Here is a 15,401-nt window from a genome sequence, read left to right on the forward strand (position 1 = left end):
CAGGTTGCCTCCTGCACATGCCCTGACAAGGGAGTAAGGGGGATTGATCTTGCAACCCAGGTGCAAGCCCTTGACCAGGAATTGGACCGGTGACCCTTTGGTGCGTGGCTTGATGCTCTAACCAGCTGGGGCTCTAATTCATCTTCTGAAAGGGATGAAGCCCAGTTGTAAAGTTTCAGCAATCCTGTGCGATGCAGCTTTACAGAACTGAAGCAATAAGCTATGGGTGAGAATGAACGTTTAGGACAACCTCAATCTCTGAAAAATGTGAGAGGTATTAGTAACTCCATAACAGCTGCAGAAGCTGACATATGGGCTCTTGCTCATATGTCGGCTTCTGCATTAAATACCCCATTATTCCTCCTGATGGACCCTAAGACTTTGGTTGTATTATTATTTTCATTGTACAATGAGGACAGTGAGGCTTAAAGAGTCACCACTTTGCTGCCAGGAATCTTCATTTCTAACAAGTCAACTTCCCCTTCCCCAACAATCACCATGTGAGTATGTGAGTGAGTGAGTGAGTGAGTGAGTGTGTGTGTGTGTGTCTGTGGTACCACATGTTGCTCTTTTACACACCATGGCAGGCTGGGAAGTGGACAATAAAAAAAATCCAACCATCCCCAAGAAGCCAGAAGCCAGGTCCCTTGGGGAAGCCAACTTCTGCCTTTTGTGGCCAGATTAATGCCCTGGACTCTGAGAAGATTATGGCACCTACCCTACCACCTAGATAAATCAACATTAAAAAAATAAAATAAAATTAGTATATAGAAGTTCAATAGTGCTTACATGCCCCACAATTCCTTGGGCTTGCTTGCCTGCATTGCTGGCATCCTAAGCATAGTCAGCCTGTCCCTGGCCCTGCAACCTCCCTTTCTGGGGATTCTAGTGCACTTGGGGGCTCCCTGGGGAGGAGGGGTGACGGTGGCTCAATAGCCACACTGTGGGTGCCATCCTCTCGCTATGCCTTGCTCTTTTGGGCAATTGTGTTTGAATGTTTAAGCCTGGGCTCAGGCTAGTACAGGGATAATAGGCACATTCCCTGTAGGAGCAAGTGAGAGAGTTCCCAGGGAGAAGAGGAATATCAGAAGACAAGTTCTACGGTAAGTCTGTGACCACCCCTTTGGAACCTAAAAGTGCTGGTGGGACAGCCTGACACCCTTCAAGGCAGTTCTGATCATCCCAGTGTGAGATGAGGAAAATGGGCTCAGAGAGGTAAAGTAACTTGCCCAGGGACACAGAGCAGGTCTGGGGTGACTTAGCTGTCAGCGCTCTCCTTCTGTCATGCATGAGTCTCATCCCTGGTGAAAGGGAGGTAGCTTGGTCTCCTCTGGGGTGTGGCAGAGGATGAAGAGCCTTGTAAACTTTTTCTCAGCACACTTTATGGAAATTAGGGAGCGACCTGGTCTGAACAAGTTCAAGTGTTGAGAAATCCTCCATTCCAAGAACAAAGTGAGCCTCATTTAAAAACCAGAGCTCCTATTCTTCCTAAGAGAGGAGAAAAACTTCAGCTAATATGATGTGCTGGTGTTAAGCAGCTTGGGGCTGAGGGGTTGGGAGGGAAGGCCTGTGCCCAAGGTAACCTCTTTCTAAACAAGAAATCTCATTTCAAGTTTCCACTGCCTGCTTGCCAGACGTGTAGTATATACTAGCCAGCCCCTAAATCCATTTTCTGCTGAAAGCAGGCATTCTGATCTTAACCAAAATTATCTGATGTAGGGGAGTGTTTGGGAGAAGTTTTGCTTTAAATTCCAGAACACCACTCATTTGTTCTCCAATGCACTCGCTTCACTAAGATGTCTGGCGATCACACACACACACACACTCCTGCTTATGTACTTTAGCCATATGGACCAGCCAGCTTTCATTCCATCCCTGGTACCGGTTACGCTGCTTGCATGGCCCTGGGTAGTGGAAGATGCCCCTTCTTTTACACACTCCAAGCAATGCCACATGGTGCATGGATCGGCAGTGTTGGCAAATGGCCCTCCCTCCCCATCATAGGACATTCTGAGTAGCAAGCCAGCAAGGGGACAAGAGTCAAGGTTCCCAAACTACTGTGTCTAATCTATTACCTGCCTATTCCTCTGCCATGATCCCTGCCTTCATTTTAGGCCTCCTAATTATTAGATAGCAAGCATCCCACTATTTGCTATGTCCCATATACCACTCAAATCACTTCTTGTATTATTTAATTTCCACAACAGACTCACCAGGTAGGTAATATTAACTTCCACTTTTTAAATGAGAAAACTTGAACACATAAGAAGCTTGTCTGAGATCACATGGCAAATAAGTGGCTGAGTTAGAACTTGAACCCCAAATAGTCTGAGTGCAAAGCCAAAATTTTCAATCATTTTGGTAAATTGTTTGTCTTTTTAAAAGTGTATTCTTTATTGTGGATAGTATTACAGATATCTCTCATTTCCCTGTTTGTCTTTTTGAATTATTTGGTGAATTTTAAGAGCGAGATTTTTTTCACTTTTGCCCTTTCTCCCTCATAGCCACCCTTTCTCCCTCACAGCCACATCTGATCTCTTATCAAAAGCGCCATCTTCGATCCTTAAAGGTCCCTAGACAGCCCACCTACAAGAGCAGAGGGCTCTACTTTCTCACCGACAGAAGGCACCTGCAAAGGCCATGTGGCCTGCAGGTGCCATCTGAGCCTGGGGGAGCCACAGGTGACAGGATCTCGAGAGCGAGCCTGCACTTTCTGTTGCTGGCCTCTGGCCCAAGCGCTTCGCCACACCCGTGCTGCGCTGGCCAGAATGTCAGCGTGGACACAAGCACTGGTCTGGGCAACAGCTTCTCTGGAATAACTTGGCACATTTTCTTCTTATCCTTGCTTCACTACCACTGCAGGCCCAGCAAGTGCAGACGCTGTCGCAGTGCCCACTGGCCACCATGTTCACAGATGAGGCTGTGGTCCATCAAGTGGCCACTGCCCGGTATCCTCTGTAGGAATGACCCCCAAAGTGGGACCCCGAGCCTCTGCCCTTTCCACAAAGCACCATTTTGCTGGCAAAGGGAATGAGATGGCATCACTGCAGGTCAGTGCCCGGCATCTTGGCAGAATCTACAACACACGGACAATGCCAGCTTCCTATATATAAGACTCAGGGTCCATCCCCAAATCACTTCTAATAATTTATCTCTAAAACATTAGAGATAATTTAATTTCTATTTGGAATGAGTTTTCTGGGCTGTGGGAGACCAGAGGTTCTCTGGTCTAGAGTCGGGGCCATAATTTGATTAGAGGGGGAAGGTAAGTATACAGAGTAGATGTCCCCAGCTTGTAGAAAAGAAGCTGTAAAAGGTGTGAGTGGAACATTAAAATCCACGAGGAAATCGCGTCACGAGGAAATTGTTTCCATTGCATTGGGGTGAGCAGGAGGAAGACACTCAGTGGGAAGGGTTTCCTGCCTGTGGAGTACACATTCTTCTCTAGGAGGTCAGCGCTTCTCAGAGCAGGGCTGCCAGGGGGTGGGGGGTGGGGGAGGGTTGCCACCAACCAGAGGGGGGACTGACATGAGGTGCCCGTGAAAACTGGCACATTGTGAATGCTCACCTAGAAGGGAAGATGTGATTTTGATTTGAACCTGTAGATAACTCTGTGTTGGTCCATTAGGGCTGCTATAACAAAGTACCATACACTGGGTGGCTTACAAATGATAATTTATTTTCCATAGTTCTAGAGGCTGGGATGCCCAAGATCAAGGTGCTAGCAGGCTTGGTGTCTGGTTAGGAATTGCTACCTGGTTCATAGAGGGCTGTCCTCTTGCTATAATCACACATGGCGGAAGGAAAGAAGGCACTCGTTGGGGCCTCTTCTTTTAAGTGCCTATCGTATTCGTGAGGGTTCCATCCTCAAGGCTTAATCACCTCCCCAAGCCCCGCTTCCAAACACCATCACACTGGGCTTTAGCATTTAACATGCATTTTGGGGCTATACATTCAGTCTATAGAAAACTATCTTTTACTGGTAAAAACATCAAATTTCTATTGACTTGAAGAGCAATGAGTTCACAACTAAGTATGGTTTTGCTGATCTTTTCATTTAAAGTGTTAGTAAATCAATCTCATCACCTTTCATGCTGCTGATTCAATCAATGTAGGTTTAAAGATGAATTAACACTAAAATGCTATAGGAATGTGTTTTGAATTCAAGATAACGGTCTGACTTACTTTATCATACTTTTAACCCGCCATCAAGGATTTTCTGCTGTGGTCCACGTGTTGTGTTTCTGCACCTGGACTCTGACATGCAGCTGAGACTGGAAGACAAGCAAGGGGCTGCCTCCTGAGCAGTTTGGAGGCAGGGACTTGGTAGAAGTCACGGGCCATCGGCCTGGGCCTGAGGGGTTCACTGGAACCGTGATGTACGCTGGGTAAGCTTTGCAGGGTTACTTTCCTAACAGAGCCATCAAGAGACAGTTTCTACTCCCCTGTACAATGCTTGTCAAGATTGAACAAGAGGGACCCTAAAAGCCCAGATTTCGGACTTTCTCAAAGGCAACAGTCCTCCAACCTCCCTGGAATCAAATAAATCTGGCCCCTGTCATCTCCTCAGGGGTCCAAGTCCCCAAACGACCCCCTGGAGACACTTCTTCCTTCCCAAAGTCCTCAGGGGCAAGGCCAGGGAAGACTTCTGTCTCTATTTGGTGGGAAGGAGGAGGAGGGAAAGAGAGCTCCACTCCTCCCGAACAAAACAAATCACCCACGCTATGGGAAACCATAACCCAAGAAGCAAAACTTGGCTGGAAGCTCATAAAGTCGGGTTCTTCTTGTGGACTAGAAATGCAAAACACTCGTTAAATTAATCGAGAGTCGAAGCCACTCCTTGGGCAATGATTAAGCTGAGAGTCAGAGCAAGGATGGGTGGGGAGGCCTTGATCAACCAGGGGCACTTAGGACTCTGAATGCCTTTCTCAGAGTCCTCCCAGTAGGCCCCCATGCAATCCCCAGGAAGCAGGGAGGCAACCCGCTTCTCATGGCAGAAACGGGATTCAAGACAGAGCTGGGGTTGTCTGGAAACCAAGGGAGCAAACCCAATACAGAGGGTTCATAATCTGAGGTGAATGAGCCTCCAGAGAAAAAGCAAATAAAATAAAGTAAAATAAAATAACAATGGACATAACATGTTTCTGGAGGCAGGCCCCATCAATTGCATGGAACTCCCTAAAAAGGTTAAGATTCACTAGTGTAGATGACGGCATATAGTACTTAGCAACTATCCAGAACAAAGTAATTTTTGGGGTGAGGAGAGGAATTACCGGATGGATGTAATTATTATAAAATTACCTCATCTGGAGACAGGATGCTGCTTTCCACAGCTGCATGCCATCACTCGGTGGAAAATGAAAATGTCCCTGGACCGGCATTACTTTTTCCACAGAATGAAACAGGCAAGTGATCTGCAGTCAGACTTCAAAACCATAAACTTAAAACGCGTCTTAAGATTAGCCCTTTTGGTCTTCTGGGTTCCCTCGGTTGCAAAGGACAGCTCTGGGTAGTTGAGGACATGGGCCCAATAGGTTCTTACCCAGATTTCCAAACCCCAAAACAGTAGTCATTGCTCTTCTGTGAGAGGTAAAGACCGTTTCTGCAGGACTTTAGTTGAAAAGACCTGTGGCAGGTCCACATAAAGCCCCATTGACCCCAATCTCGGGGGGAGGAGGAACACAGAACATAAATATAGGGTGCCCCCCCCAAAAATGTATACACACACTTTGAATAATTATAAAGGCAGTGTTTATTAAAACACATTTCATTTTCAAAATTGAGCTGTCAGCTGTTAAAGAGTGTATGGGGGCGGGGGTGGTGGTGGTGGTGGTGGTGGTGGTGGTGGTGGATACACCCTGTATGTATCTTCCTGAAACTGTTCTGCTCGCCAAGTCAACACAAGCAGATCTAGAACACGCAGCCACCAAGCAGGCAACAGGACCGCAGAAGCCATGGGAGCCATGATCCCAGGTCCCTTAGCCTCACAGTCGACACACCTGAGAAAGGCTGTCAAGGTTTGTGTTCTTTAGAAAAAAAGGTGCTTTTGTAAGTCTAAGGTATTATTAAGTTCCAGACTGTGCAACCAATTCCAAAAGCCACGCCTCCTTATGAAACGGAATCGAACGGGAAAACAAAGAGACAAATCTAACCTGGACACACAGCTTTGTGTATAAGAGGGAAGACTCACAATCCACACACAGGAGGACGTGAGAAGCCTGATCTGTGGTCTGTGACCGCAGAGGAGTCCACTGCAGATAGGTGCTCTGGCAAGGGTGGCCCTCAACAGGGCTGCTCTCAAAGCAGCTCCAAATTCGGGTCTTAAATAGCGGCCGCCTCCTTTGAGTACAAAAGAGTAAGGTCTGGAACGGTGCCCGTGGGCCACTTGGGAAAGAAAGGGGTAGAGTGTGTATGTGTAGAGGAATCCTCCCCACTGACCCCCTAAAAATCAGGAGTCAGATTCTTTTGCTGTTCACAAGCATTGTGAACAAGTGGGGGAAGCCATCAAGATCCTGGGCTGGGCAGAAGTCTGATTTTCTTTAGCAGATGCAGACACCTGGCCTCACCTCACCTCTCCCCAAAGCTGCCAGCCTCAGTACAAACACAGCCGGCTTTCCCAGAGCTGGGCTGTCTGGGTGCCAAACTCAGGAAGCCATTTCACTTCACCGCCCCGGCAGCTGGTTCAGCCCAACAACGAAGGCAACAGTTTCTGGGAAAAGCGGCAGGTTGGTTGGGAGGGGCTTTGCCACCCCCGAGCCCACTAGTCCACACCCTGCCCAGACCCAGAGTCTCTGCCTCTGGTTTTATTTTCAGAAGTGGGGCACCCCCACCCTTCTCAAACGCATAGCCACACATGAAATGGAGTCGGCGCCCAATCCAGAGCGGGCAGAAGTGTGCTCCGGGCTAACCTGTGGTCTGCTCTTCCACACTTTTTAGGAAATTGCTCCCACCTTCCGCATCGCCTCAATCTACTTTCCACTGTGAGCAACAATAGCTACAGGAAGTTTACTCTGCCTCGAGTGCTAAGAGCATCACACACATTCTCTTATTTCACCCTTCCCCCATGGGGCAGGCTCCAGCTCCATCTGGGGATGGGTAAATCCAATCCAGAGCTGGTGCTCCGACCGCTAGCCTGTACTACCACAATGGCTGAGGGCGACGGAAACAGAGAACCCCAAACAGAGAGACCCCAGGCAGGGGGAGCAGAGAGAACTGCGGGGTTAACAGGAAAGACACGTAAGAAGCAGGCCCCAGAGGTAAAGGCCCCCGGCTCTGAGGACAAGCCACAGTACTCACAGTACCTCCCACTGCCTGACTCCACTTGGGGTTGTGTGGGAAAGTCCTCTTGCTTTAGGCAGCAGGGAAGGGGGTGGTTTCACAGACTGAGGTTGAGACCATTTGCTCCAAACCACCGGTTTTACAGATGAGGAAACTGAGGCCTGAAGCACAAAAATGACCTGCCCAAGACTTCAAAGCGTGTGGGGGACACAGCTGGACTAACGCCCAATCTCTGAATTTCCACCCGGGTCTCTCTCCTGCTTCTAAGAAGCCTCTGTTAGGTCCAAGGCAGCACCATTTCTTGGGAAAGACAAGTCCCTGGCTAGTCCCATCAGGGAGGGTGGGTAAGAGGTGAAAGGCAGTGAATAAAGGGGCAGAGGGAGGTGTGGGGTGGGTACTGAGCCCTCTAAATGCAGGCTTAGGATTTGGGGGGAGCGGCGGGGAATAGACCAGGAAGACAGGTTCCTGGCCTGACCCTAGCCTTGGTTCCCCCCTTACAGCTTGAGAGTTCACCACTCTCACAGTAACACGTTTTCCCTTGCAACCTTTTTTGGGGGATGGGTAGACAGGGAGGTCTGAAGGAAATGGAGAAACAACTGGAATAGAGCTGGGAAGTTAGGGTTCCGGGGGCATTGGAAGAACAGACCGATTGCTGCTTGGGCTGTAGGCCCCGCTTGGGGGAGGGCTGGCAGCGCAGGCAGTCACTGAGGGTCCCACAGGGATGAAAGTGGGGGCCAGGGAAGAGGCACTCCCACATGCCTACCCCGCCCCGATCATCCCACTGCCACTGAGGTGGGCTTCTTCTCTCTGGACCCCTGCTAGACCACCTTCCTCAGCATCCTCTGTTCAGGAGGTGCTGGTGGCACCCTGGCCTCAACTCCCGCTTTCCAAGGCCCACATCAGGTTCCCAATTCCACGTTTATAAATTCCTTCGCTCAAGAGAGAAAGGAAAGTGCTGACATCATAACAATCCAAGCAGTTCCCTTATACCACAGGTTCCCTTAAAAGATGTCTAAGAGCTTGTTGCCACCCTTCTTCCATTCCCACTTGGTTGGGTATGGAAGGTTGGGATGGCAAATGCATTGGACCTGAAGCCAATCAGATCTGCTTTCAAACTGCGTTCTGACACTATCCTGCCCATGACCCTGGATAAGTCACTTAACCTCTCTGGGGGCCAGTTCCTGCCCATCAGCCCATCAGTAAAATGGGGATAATGCTTCCTGCTCCAGCTGTACAAGGACGGCTGGAACTTGCAGACTACAAAGTGCTTCACAAGTGCATCGCAGTGTTCCTTTGTTCCATCAGCTCCTAGGGGATGAGGACTTCATCTCTACAGGGACCTCGATACTACTAAACAATAAATTCAGAAAAACACAGCTAATCCTGAACCCGCCCCCTCCCTCCCCACCAGCCTATTACCAGGTCCCCCTCGTTGGCTTTGTGATGGAGACGGAAGGACTAGCAGAGGCTCTCAACCTGTGGGTCGCAACCCCTTTGGTCGTTGAACGACCCTTTCACAGGGGTCGCCTAAGACCATCCTGCATATCAGATATTTACATTACAATTCATAACAGTAGCAACATTACAGTTATGAAGTAGCAACGAAAATTCACAACATGAGGAACTGTATTTAAAGGGCCAGAAGATTGAGAACCACTGGACTAGAGGGAGGGGCCCAGGGATTATAGTATTGGTTGTCTCTGTGGTCCTGGGCAAATCACCCCCTCTCGGGTTCCCTGCTTTCTCACTGTGAATAAGAGGGCTGGTCTGGATAATCTCTAAAGTTATTCCTAATTCTAAACCCACACATTACCAGAGTGAGTCATTTCTGTTTCAGAGGACATAGCTGCCCAGGCAGGGGCAGCTCTGAATATGGGTGGGGTGGCAGGCTGGAGACAGAAAGAGGCTGAGCAGATACAAGTGGCCCTGGGAGCCCCCCATCCGGCTCCTGTATGTGCACAGGGGGTGCGGAGGCACACGTAGTCAGTGGTTCCCCACAACCCCACACCCTGATGCAGCCTAGGCAGGTGGCTGAGGACGAACCAGCGGACTGGAAGGGGAGTGACTGTGCTAGGGAGCGGAGAGGAAAACTCCCTAAAGGACAAGGGTGGGGCAGGGCCAGCCCGCCTTCTGACATTCTTTTTTGGTGCCAGGAGTTGGTGAGAGGAGGGAGCCAAGCCTGGCAGCTAGCAGGCTGGCTGCTGGGAACACCAAGAAGGGGAGGTGCCCACCGCAAGAGGGTCTCCTTGACGGCCAAGGTTGGCAGGGGCACACCTATGTGCCATCCACACTAGGGCATGTGTTGGATGTGGTGACTTGAAAATACATTTTTATTGATTTCAGAGAGGAAGGGCGAGGGAGAGAGAGACAGAAACAACAATGATGAGAGAGAATCATTCATTGGCTGCCTCCTGCACGCCCCCTACTGGGGATCCGAACTCCCAACCCCCGGGGCATGTGCCCTGCCGGGGAATGGAACTGAGACCTCCTGGTTCAAAGGTTGGGCAGATGTGGTGACTCTTGCAAGGACAGTTCAGTCTCTTATCTGGTCAGCTCCACAGAGAGGATTAAATCTCAGGAGATTTGCCCGGGTTCATGGGGACCCCGGTGGCCAGCTCCAGGGGAGTAAGTACATGTTGTTTTGCGACAAGCCTCGAGTGGCACGCCCCTGTATTCACAGACATCTCTCTTGAGAGTGGCGCTGGAAACTCCTGGCGGCAGAGGAGCAAATACTGTCCATCTGTGTGCAGGGGATGTGGCCCTCAGAACCTATTCTCCACCCCCCCCCCCTTAGGTCTCTGGGTGGTCCCTTGATCCCCCCCAAGGAGAGGTGTGGAGGGGACACTCCCCTTTTCCGTTGCCTCCCTCAGGCTTCCCCGAGGGCAGCCCGCGCAGGAGTCATGGAGCGGACAGTCCAGGTGGAGGTGCGCTCCCGGAGGCTCCACCTGGCCGCCCAGGGGCCTGGGGAGGGGAGAACGGGGTGGGGGGTGGGGACACAAGGCGGAGACCCTGGGGCCAGCACCTGATCTCTCCCGGAAATGGAGATACTCAAGACTCAACAGAGGCTCATCCCACTAAAAGCGCCCGAGGGCCTCTGCCCCACCCCTCCCCAACTCTCCCAGAATTCTCCCCAGTCAGATACTTATCAAACCTTTGAAAAAAAAAAAAAAAATCAAGACAAGCTAGTCTTTCAGGTAGTTTCGAGGGAGCCTGGCCTTTCTCACGGCGGCTCAGAACCAAAGTTTGAGAATGGTTGTGTGTGTGTGTGTGGGGGGGGGGCGGGGGGAGTGGAGGGCGGAGTGCGGCCGAAGGTTCCTCTTCCGAGGGTGGAGGGGGTGGTCCGGACTCCAACTTTGGGACGGGGTCCCGGCCACCGACGGCCGCGCGCCCCTCCTCCCGCGGGTAGAAGTGCCCACAGCCCTCGGCGGAGCGTCCGGCGCCACCTGAGACCCTTGAGCGCCCGCGTCCTCCCCGCTCGCGGCTCTGCGACTTGTGAGACCCCCACCCCGGGCGCGAACTGCGCTGCCCGCCCAGGTCTTCTTTGGCCCCGGTCTTGAGTTCCCAGGAAAGGGGTGCTCTGTTTCTCCCCACCCCCTGCACTCGGAGGGGCAGACACACACCCCAGCCCACGCCCTTGGCGAAGGAGAGGCCCAGCTCACCGGGGCCCCCGCGTCCCCTCGCCTGCCCGGCTTCGGAGAGCCCCCAACGAACGCGACCGCCCCGCCCGTCTCCGGACTCCGCCGAGCAGCCAGCTGGTGGCCGCAGGACCCTTTCTCCTCTGCCTCGAGCCTACCCGACGGGCAGTGCCAGTTACCGACACCCTCGACCACGGAGGGGATCTGGGGGGCAGACAGATACCCCCGGAGAGGCGCGCGCGGCTGTCCCGCTCACTCACCCAGAAGACGAAATTAAAGCCGAAGAGCAGGTATTTGATGCACTTGGTGCCTCCTTTGACCGGCATGGCGAGGGCTGCACGGGCCTGGGCTGCACTGGTCTGGGACGGGGGCGCGCGGCCGGAACGAGCAGGACCAGGTCCGGAGCGAAGAGCTGGCGGCTGCGGGCTGGCCTGCGGGCTGCACTTTTAAAAAGTACCACTCCTTACAGCGCGCGGCGGCCGCGGTGCGCATGTGCCGTGGACCCCGCCCCGCCCGGCCCGGCCCGGCCCCACCTGCCCCGCCCCCGCCCCAAGGCCCGCCCCCGCCCAGGTTCCGGGGATGCGGGCTCCAACAGTCCCCCAGACCCGCCCTTCCCTCTTTCCCGCATGGGCTCCGGCTCGGCCCGCTCCCCGCTCCTCCCTCCCACCTCCCTGGACCCCCAGGCCCTGCTGCTTCTACCTGAGTTATGTGGGAGCCTCACCTCGCCTTGTAGAGTCCGGCCTGCCTTCCCCCGGTCAGGTCGTCGGGGTAGAGTCCCGTCCCCCGAGGCCGGCTGTCCGCACGGTGAGGGCACTGCTGGTTTCGGCCTCGGTTTGAAGGGGGAGCTGCCAGGCGTTATGTCTCCTTGAAAACCTTCCCTCGTTGAGCACACTCGTATTTGGCACCTCTTGTGGAGCAGGAGGACTTAGAAGCGCTGTCGTCCAGGTGGGAAGATAGGTCGGCGGTTTATGGGAGTAATTCTCAAATGCCCGTCACCGAAGAGTAGTAAGGCAGCGAGAGGACCGGGCAGTCCGGAGGCGCTTCCTGGACTTGCGGTTTGGTTCCCCCAGAGGGGAAGGGAGAGTTGTAGCTGGGCTTCTGCTCTGGCCTCCACTCCACAGCACCCTCGCCCTTGCCCTTAGGACTTTGCCCAGTGCTAGCCCTTTACTGCTCCGGATGCGGAGTGCGGAGCATGTTTCTCCTCTGCTCAGAAGCTGTCTGCCTCCCTCCATTCAATGATGGAAGTTGAAATTTCTCATCTTGCATCTGTAAAGGAACATTCTGCGCCACCTGGCACCCACACCTGCACCCAGCTCTGCGTGCGCCTTCGGGCAGGCGGTTCCTCCCCTCTTCACTTGTAGAAAGTCCATGGCTTCTTAAACATTTCTTTCTAGTTTCTAACCCAAAAGAGGAGATTCCTCCTTCTTTTGAAGTCTTCAATCCTCAAACCCCTTGTTATTTTTTTTTTTTTATCAAAATGAAGTTCCCTTTAGTGTTCTTTTTTTTTTTTTTTAGTATTGCAAAAGCAAGACCCACTCATTACTGAAACATCAGACAATATCAACAAGCAAACAATTCACCCGCCAGGAAAAGCCAGTGTTAGCATTTCGTAACTCTTATTTAGTTGTTTATTTTCACTGCAAGTTAGTCTCATTGACTTATTCATTCAAAACACTTTTCACTCCCTACTTATGAGGGCCTGTTATTAGGAACAGGAAGGAGCTGGTCCTGTTTTTGACCTCCAGGAGCTCTGAGTCCACTTGGGGAGGGATTCAGGCAGCCGGACAAGGGGATCAGAGTGCTGAGAGAGAGAGAGAGAGAGAGAGATGGGGGGGGGGGGGGGATGTTAAAAGGAGGGGCCTCTCACCCAGACTTGAAAGCAGTGCTCCAGAACCACAAGTAAAGTTATTGCAGACCCAGAGAATCTTGGGTAAAGCCTGGGGCTGGAGCTCACAGTGTGGGAGTGTAAGGGGAGGTGAAGGTGGGGACCTAGCAAGGAGTAGGGTGCAGAGGAGCCACCTGGCTCTGGACTTTGCATTTTGAGGTGAGGGGGCCACTAAAGGGTTTAAGGGGCTGTGTGATTTAGTTCAATCCCTACCTGTACCTTAGGTAGTGGGTGGAGGAGGGCAGGAGAGGCAGGCAGTTGTCCCATTGAGGGTAAGGACCATTGTTTGTATGTTCAGGACTCGGCTCAGAGCTTTGGTGAATTAGACTGAAAGTTGAGATGTGGCACTTGGTGACCAACAATGTGGTGATGGGAGAGAAGCAGCAGGAGATGAAAGGGGAGCTGAGGACTGTGTGGAGATCCGTTAGGAGGCCATTGACTGGTGAGAAACATAGAGAAATGAGCTAAAGTGGGGAAATGGGGTGAGACCAGAGAGAATGCAGCAAAACCAGAAGAGGGGACAAGGGATATCGCAGTTGGGGTAGCAGGAAGCAGATTGTGAACATTGTTTATTTTTGCTTACTCTAACGCAGTGGTTCTCAACCTTGGCTGCACATTAGAATCACCTGGGAATCTTTTTAAAATCCTGATTTCTGGGCCTCATCCTCCGGAAATTCTGTTTCTTTGTTACTAATGCGGTGGCCCCACCCCATAACAAAGAAACAGAATTTCCGGAGGATGAGGTCCAGAAATCAGGATTTTAAAAAGATTCCCAGGTGATTCTCATGTGCAGCCAAGGTTGAGAACCACTGCTCTAACGTGTCTTGAACACCTGCTATGTTTCACATGCCGTGCGGTATGCTGAGATGAAACGACCTCTAACCTTCATGTGTAGCCCATGGAATCTTTGCTCCAGGTGATGTTGCCCAGGTACAGGTGGAGGCACAGGTTGTGTCCCCAACTCAGCCTGAGTCTGGAGAGAGGCTTCCCGGTGCAGGGGACATGCAGCAACTGACTCTGGAGAGCAAGTCAGCGGATAAGCCCAGGAGGGAATTCAAGGCAGAAGGAACCTGCGTAAAGGCACAGAGCATGAAAGCACAGGCCGCTGGCTGTGCCTGGGAACTACCAATAGTGGGTGAGCCTGAAAACAAAGGAGAAGGAGGAAGGAGCTGAGAAAACGGGGCTGCCCAATGCCAAGAGCAGCGAAGCAGAGGAATTTTGGTTATGCATTACCCAAGCCAGTGTTCATGAGGATGGTTGGGACATGGAAATATGTGAGGCACGTGGGTGGCAGAAAAGCAGACAATGATCCATTGTGCTGGACATCAGAGTTCATCCATCTTGGGAGAACAGGTCTAAGGAAAGAAAATATTTTGTCATTTTATATTCTACTAGAGGCCCGGTGCACAAAAATTTGTGCACTTGGGGGGGGGGGGGAAGAGGGGTCCCTCAGCCTGGCCTGTGCCCTCTCATAGTCTGGGACCCCTCGGGAGATAACGACCTGCTGGCTTAGGCCTGCTCCCGGGTGGCAGAGGGCAGGCCCAATCCCTAGGTGCAGCCCCTGGTCGGGCTCAGAGCAGGGCCGATTGGGGGGTTGGGGCACCGCCCCCTGTCACACTCAAGGCAGGGTTGATGGGGAGGTTGTGGCGCCACCCCCTGTCACGCACAGAGCAGGGCCCATCAGGGGGTTGGGGAGCTCCCCCCTGTCACACACAGAGCAGAGTGGATCAGGGGGTTGGGGCACTGCCCTCTATCATCCACAGAGCAGGGCCGATCAGGAGGTTGGGGCGCCGCCACTGTCACACTCAGGGCAGGGCCAATGGGGAGGTTATGGCTCTACCCCATCACACACAGAGCAGGGCCCGTGGAGGGGGGGTTGGGGCGCCGCCCTCTATCACCCACAGAGCAGGGCCAATCAGGGGGTTGGGGAGCTCCCCCCTATCAGGCACAGAGCAGGGCTGATCAGGGGGTTGGGGCGCCTTCCCCTGTCACAAACAGAGCAGGGCGGATAGGGAAGCTGTGGCCCTGCCCCCTGCCACACACAGAGTCGCAGAGCGATCAGGGGGTTTGGGCGCTGCCCCCTGTCACGCTGATCCCGGTGCTGGGAGGCATATTACCCTTTTACTATAAAGGATAGAGGCCCGGTGCACGGGTGGGGGCCGGCTGGTTTGCCCTGAAGGGTGTCCTGGATCAGGGTGGGGGTCCCCACTGGGGTGCCTGGCCAGCCTGGGTGAGGGGCTGATGGCTGTTTGCAGCTGGTCACACACCCTTCAGGGTGGGGGTCCCCACTGGGGTGCCTGGCCAGCCTGGGTGAGGGGCTGAGGGCTGTTTTCAGGCTGGCGAGTGACTGAAGCTCCCAACTGCTCCTTTTTTTTCTTTTCTTTTTATTCTGGGCCAGCTTTAGCTCTGGCTCCAGCTCTGAGGCCTCTGCTGCTGAAAGCAGGTATCTGGTTTGTTTGGGTTCTATAATCGAAACACTGTATCAACTCCAGCTCTGAGATCCCGGCTGGCTGAAAGCAGGTTTCTGGGGTTTTGTTTAGCTTCTATATTTGTAACAATGTTTCAAACTAGAAGCTCAGAGGCCAGCAAGGCAGGCAGGGAAC

General features: G+C 52.6%; 1 protein-coding gene across 2 annotated transcripts in view; it reads right to left on the reverse strand.

Moving 5' to 3' along the window:
• Positions 1 to 12,365, reverse strand: part of CD9 (CD9 molecule) — a 34,162-nt gene extending 21,797 nt beyond the window's left edge. The window contains exons 1-2 of one of the 2 annotated variants that reach the window (XM_081084244.1): positions 11,635 to 12,365; positions 11,174 to 11,356 (exon numbers count right to left, since the gene is read on the reverse strand). In XM_081084244.1, coding sequence (XP_080940370.1) covers positions 11,174 to 11,239 — 66 coding nt within the window. In that variant the 5' untranslated portion in view covers positions 11,240 to 11,356; positions 11,635 to 12,365. The remainder of the gene's footprint in view (positions 1 to 11,173; positions 11,357 to 11,634) is intronic. The other variant, XM_081084245.1, reaches the window with a different exon arrangement.
• Positions 12,366 to 15,401: the final 3,036 nt, after the last annotated feature.

Source organism: Myotis nattereri (genome assembly GCF_964212035.1).
Source record: "Myotis nattereri genome assembly, chromosome: 2".
Lineage (NCBI taxonomy): Eukaryota > Metazoa > Chordata > Mammalia > Chiroptera > Vespertilionidae > Myotis > Myotis nattereri.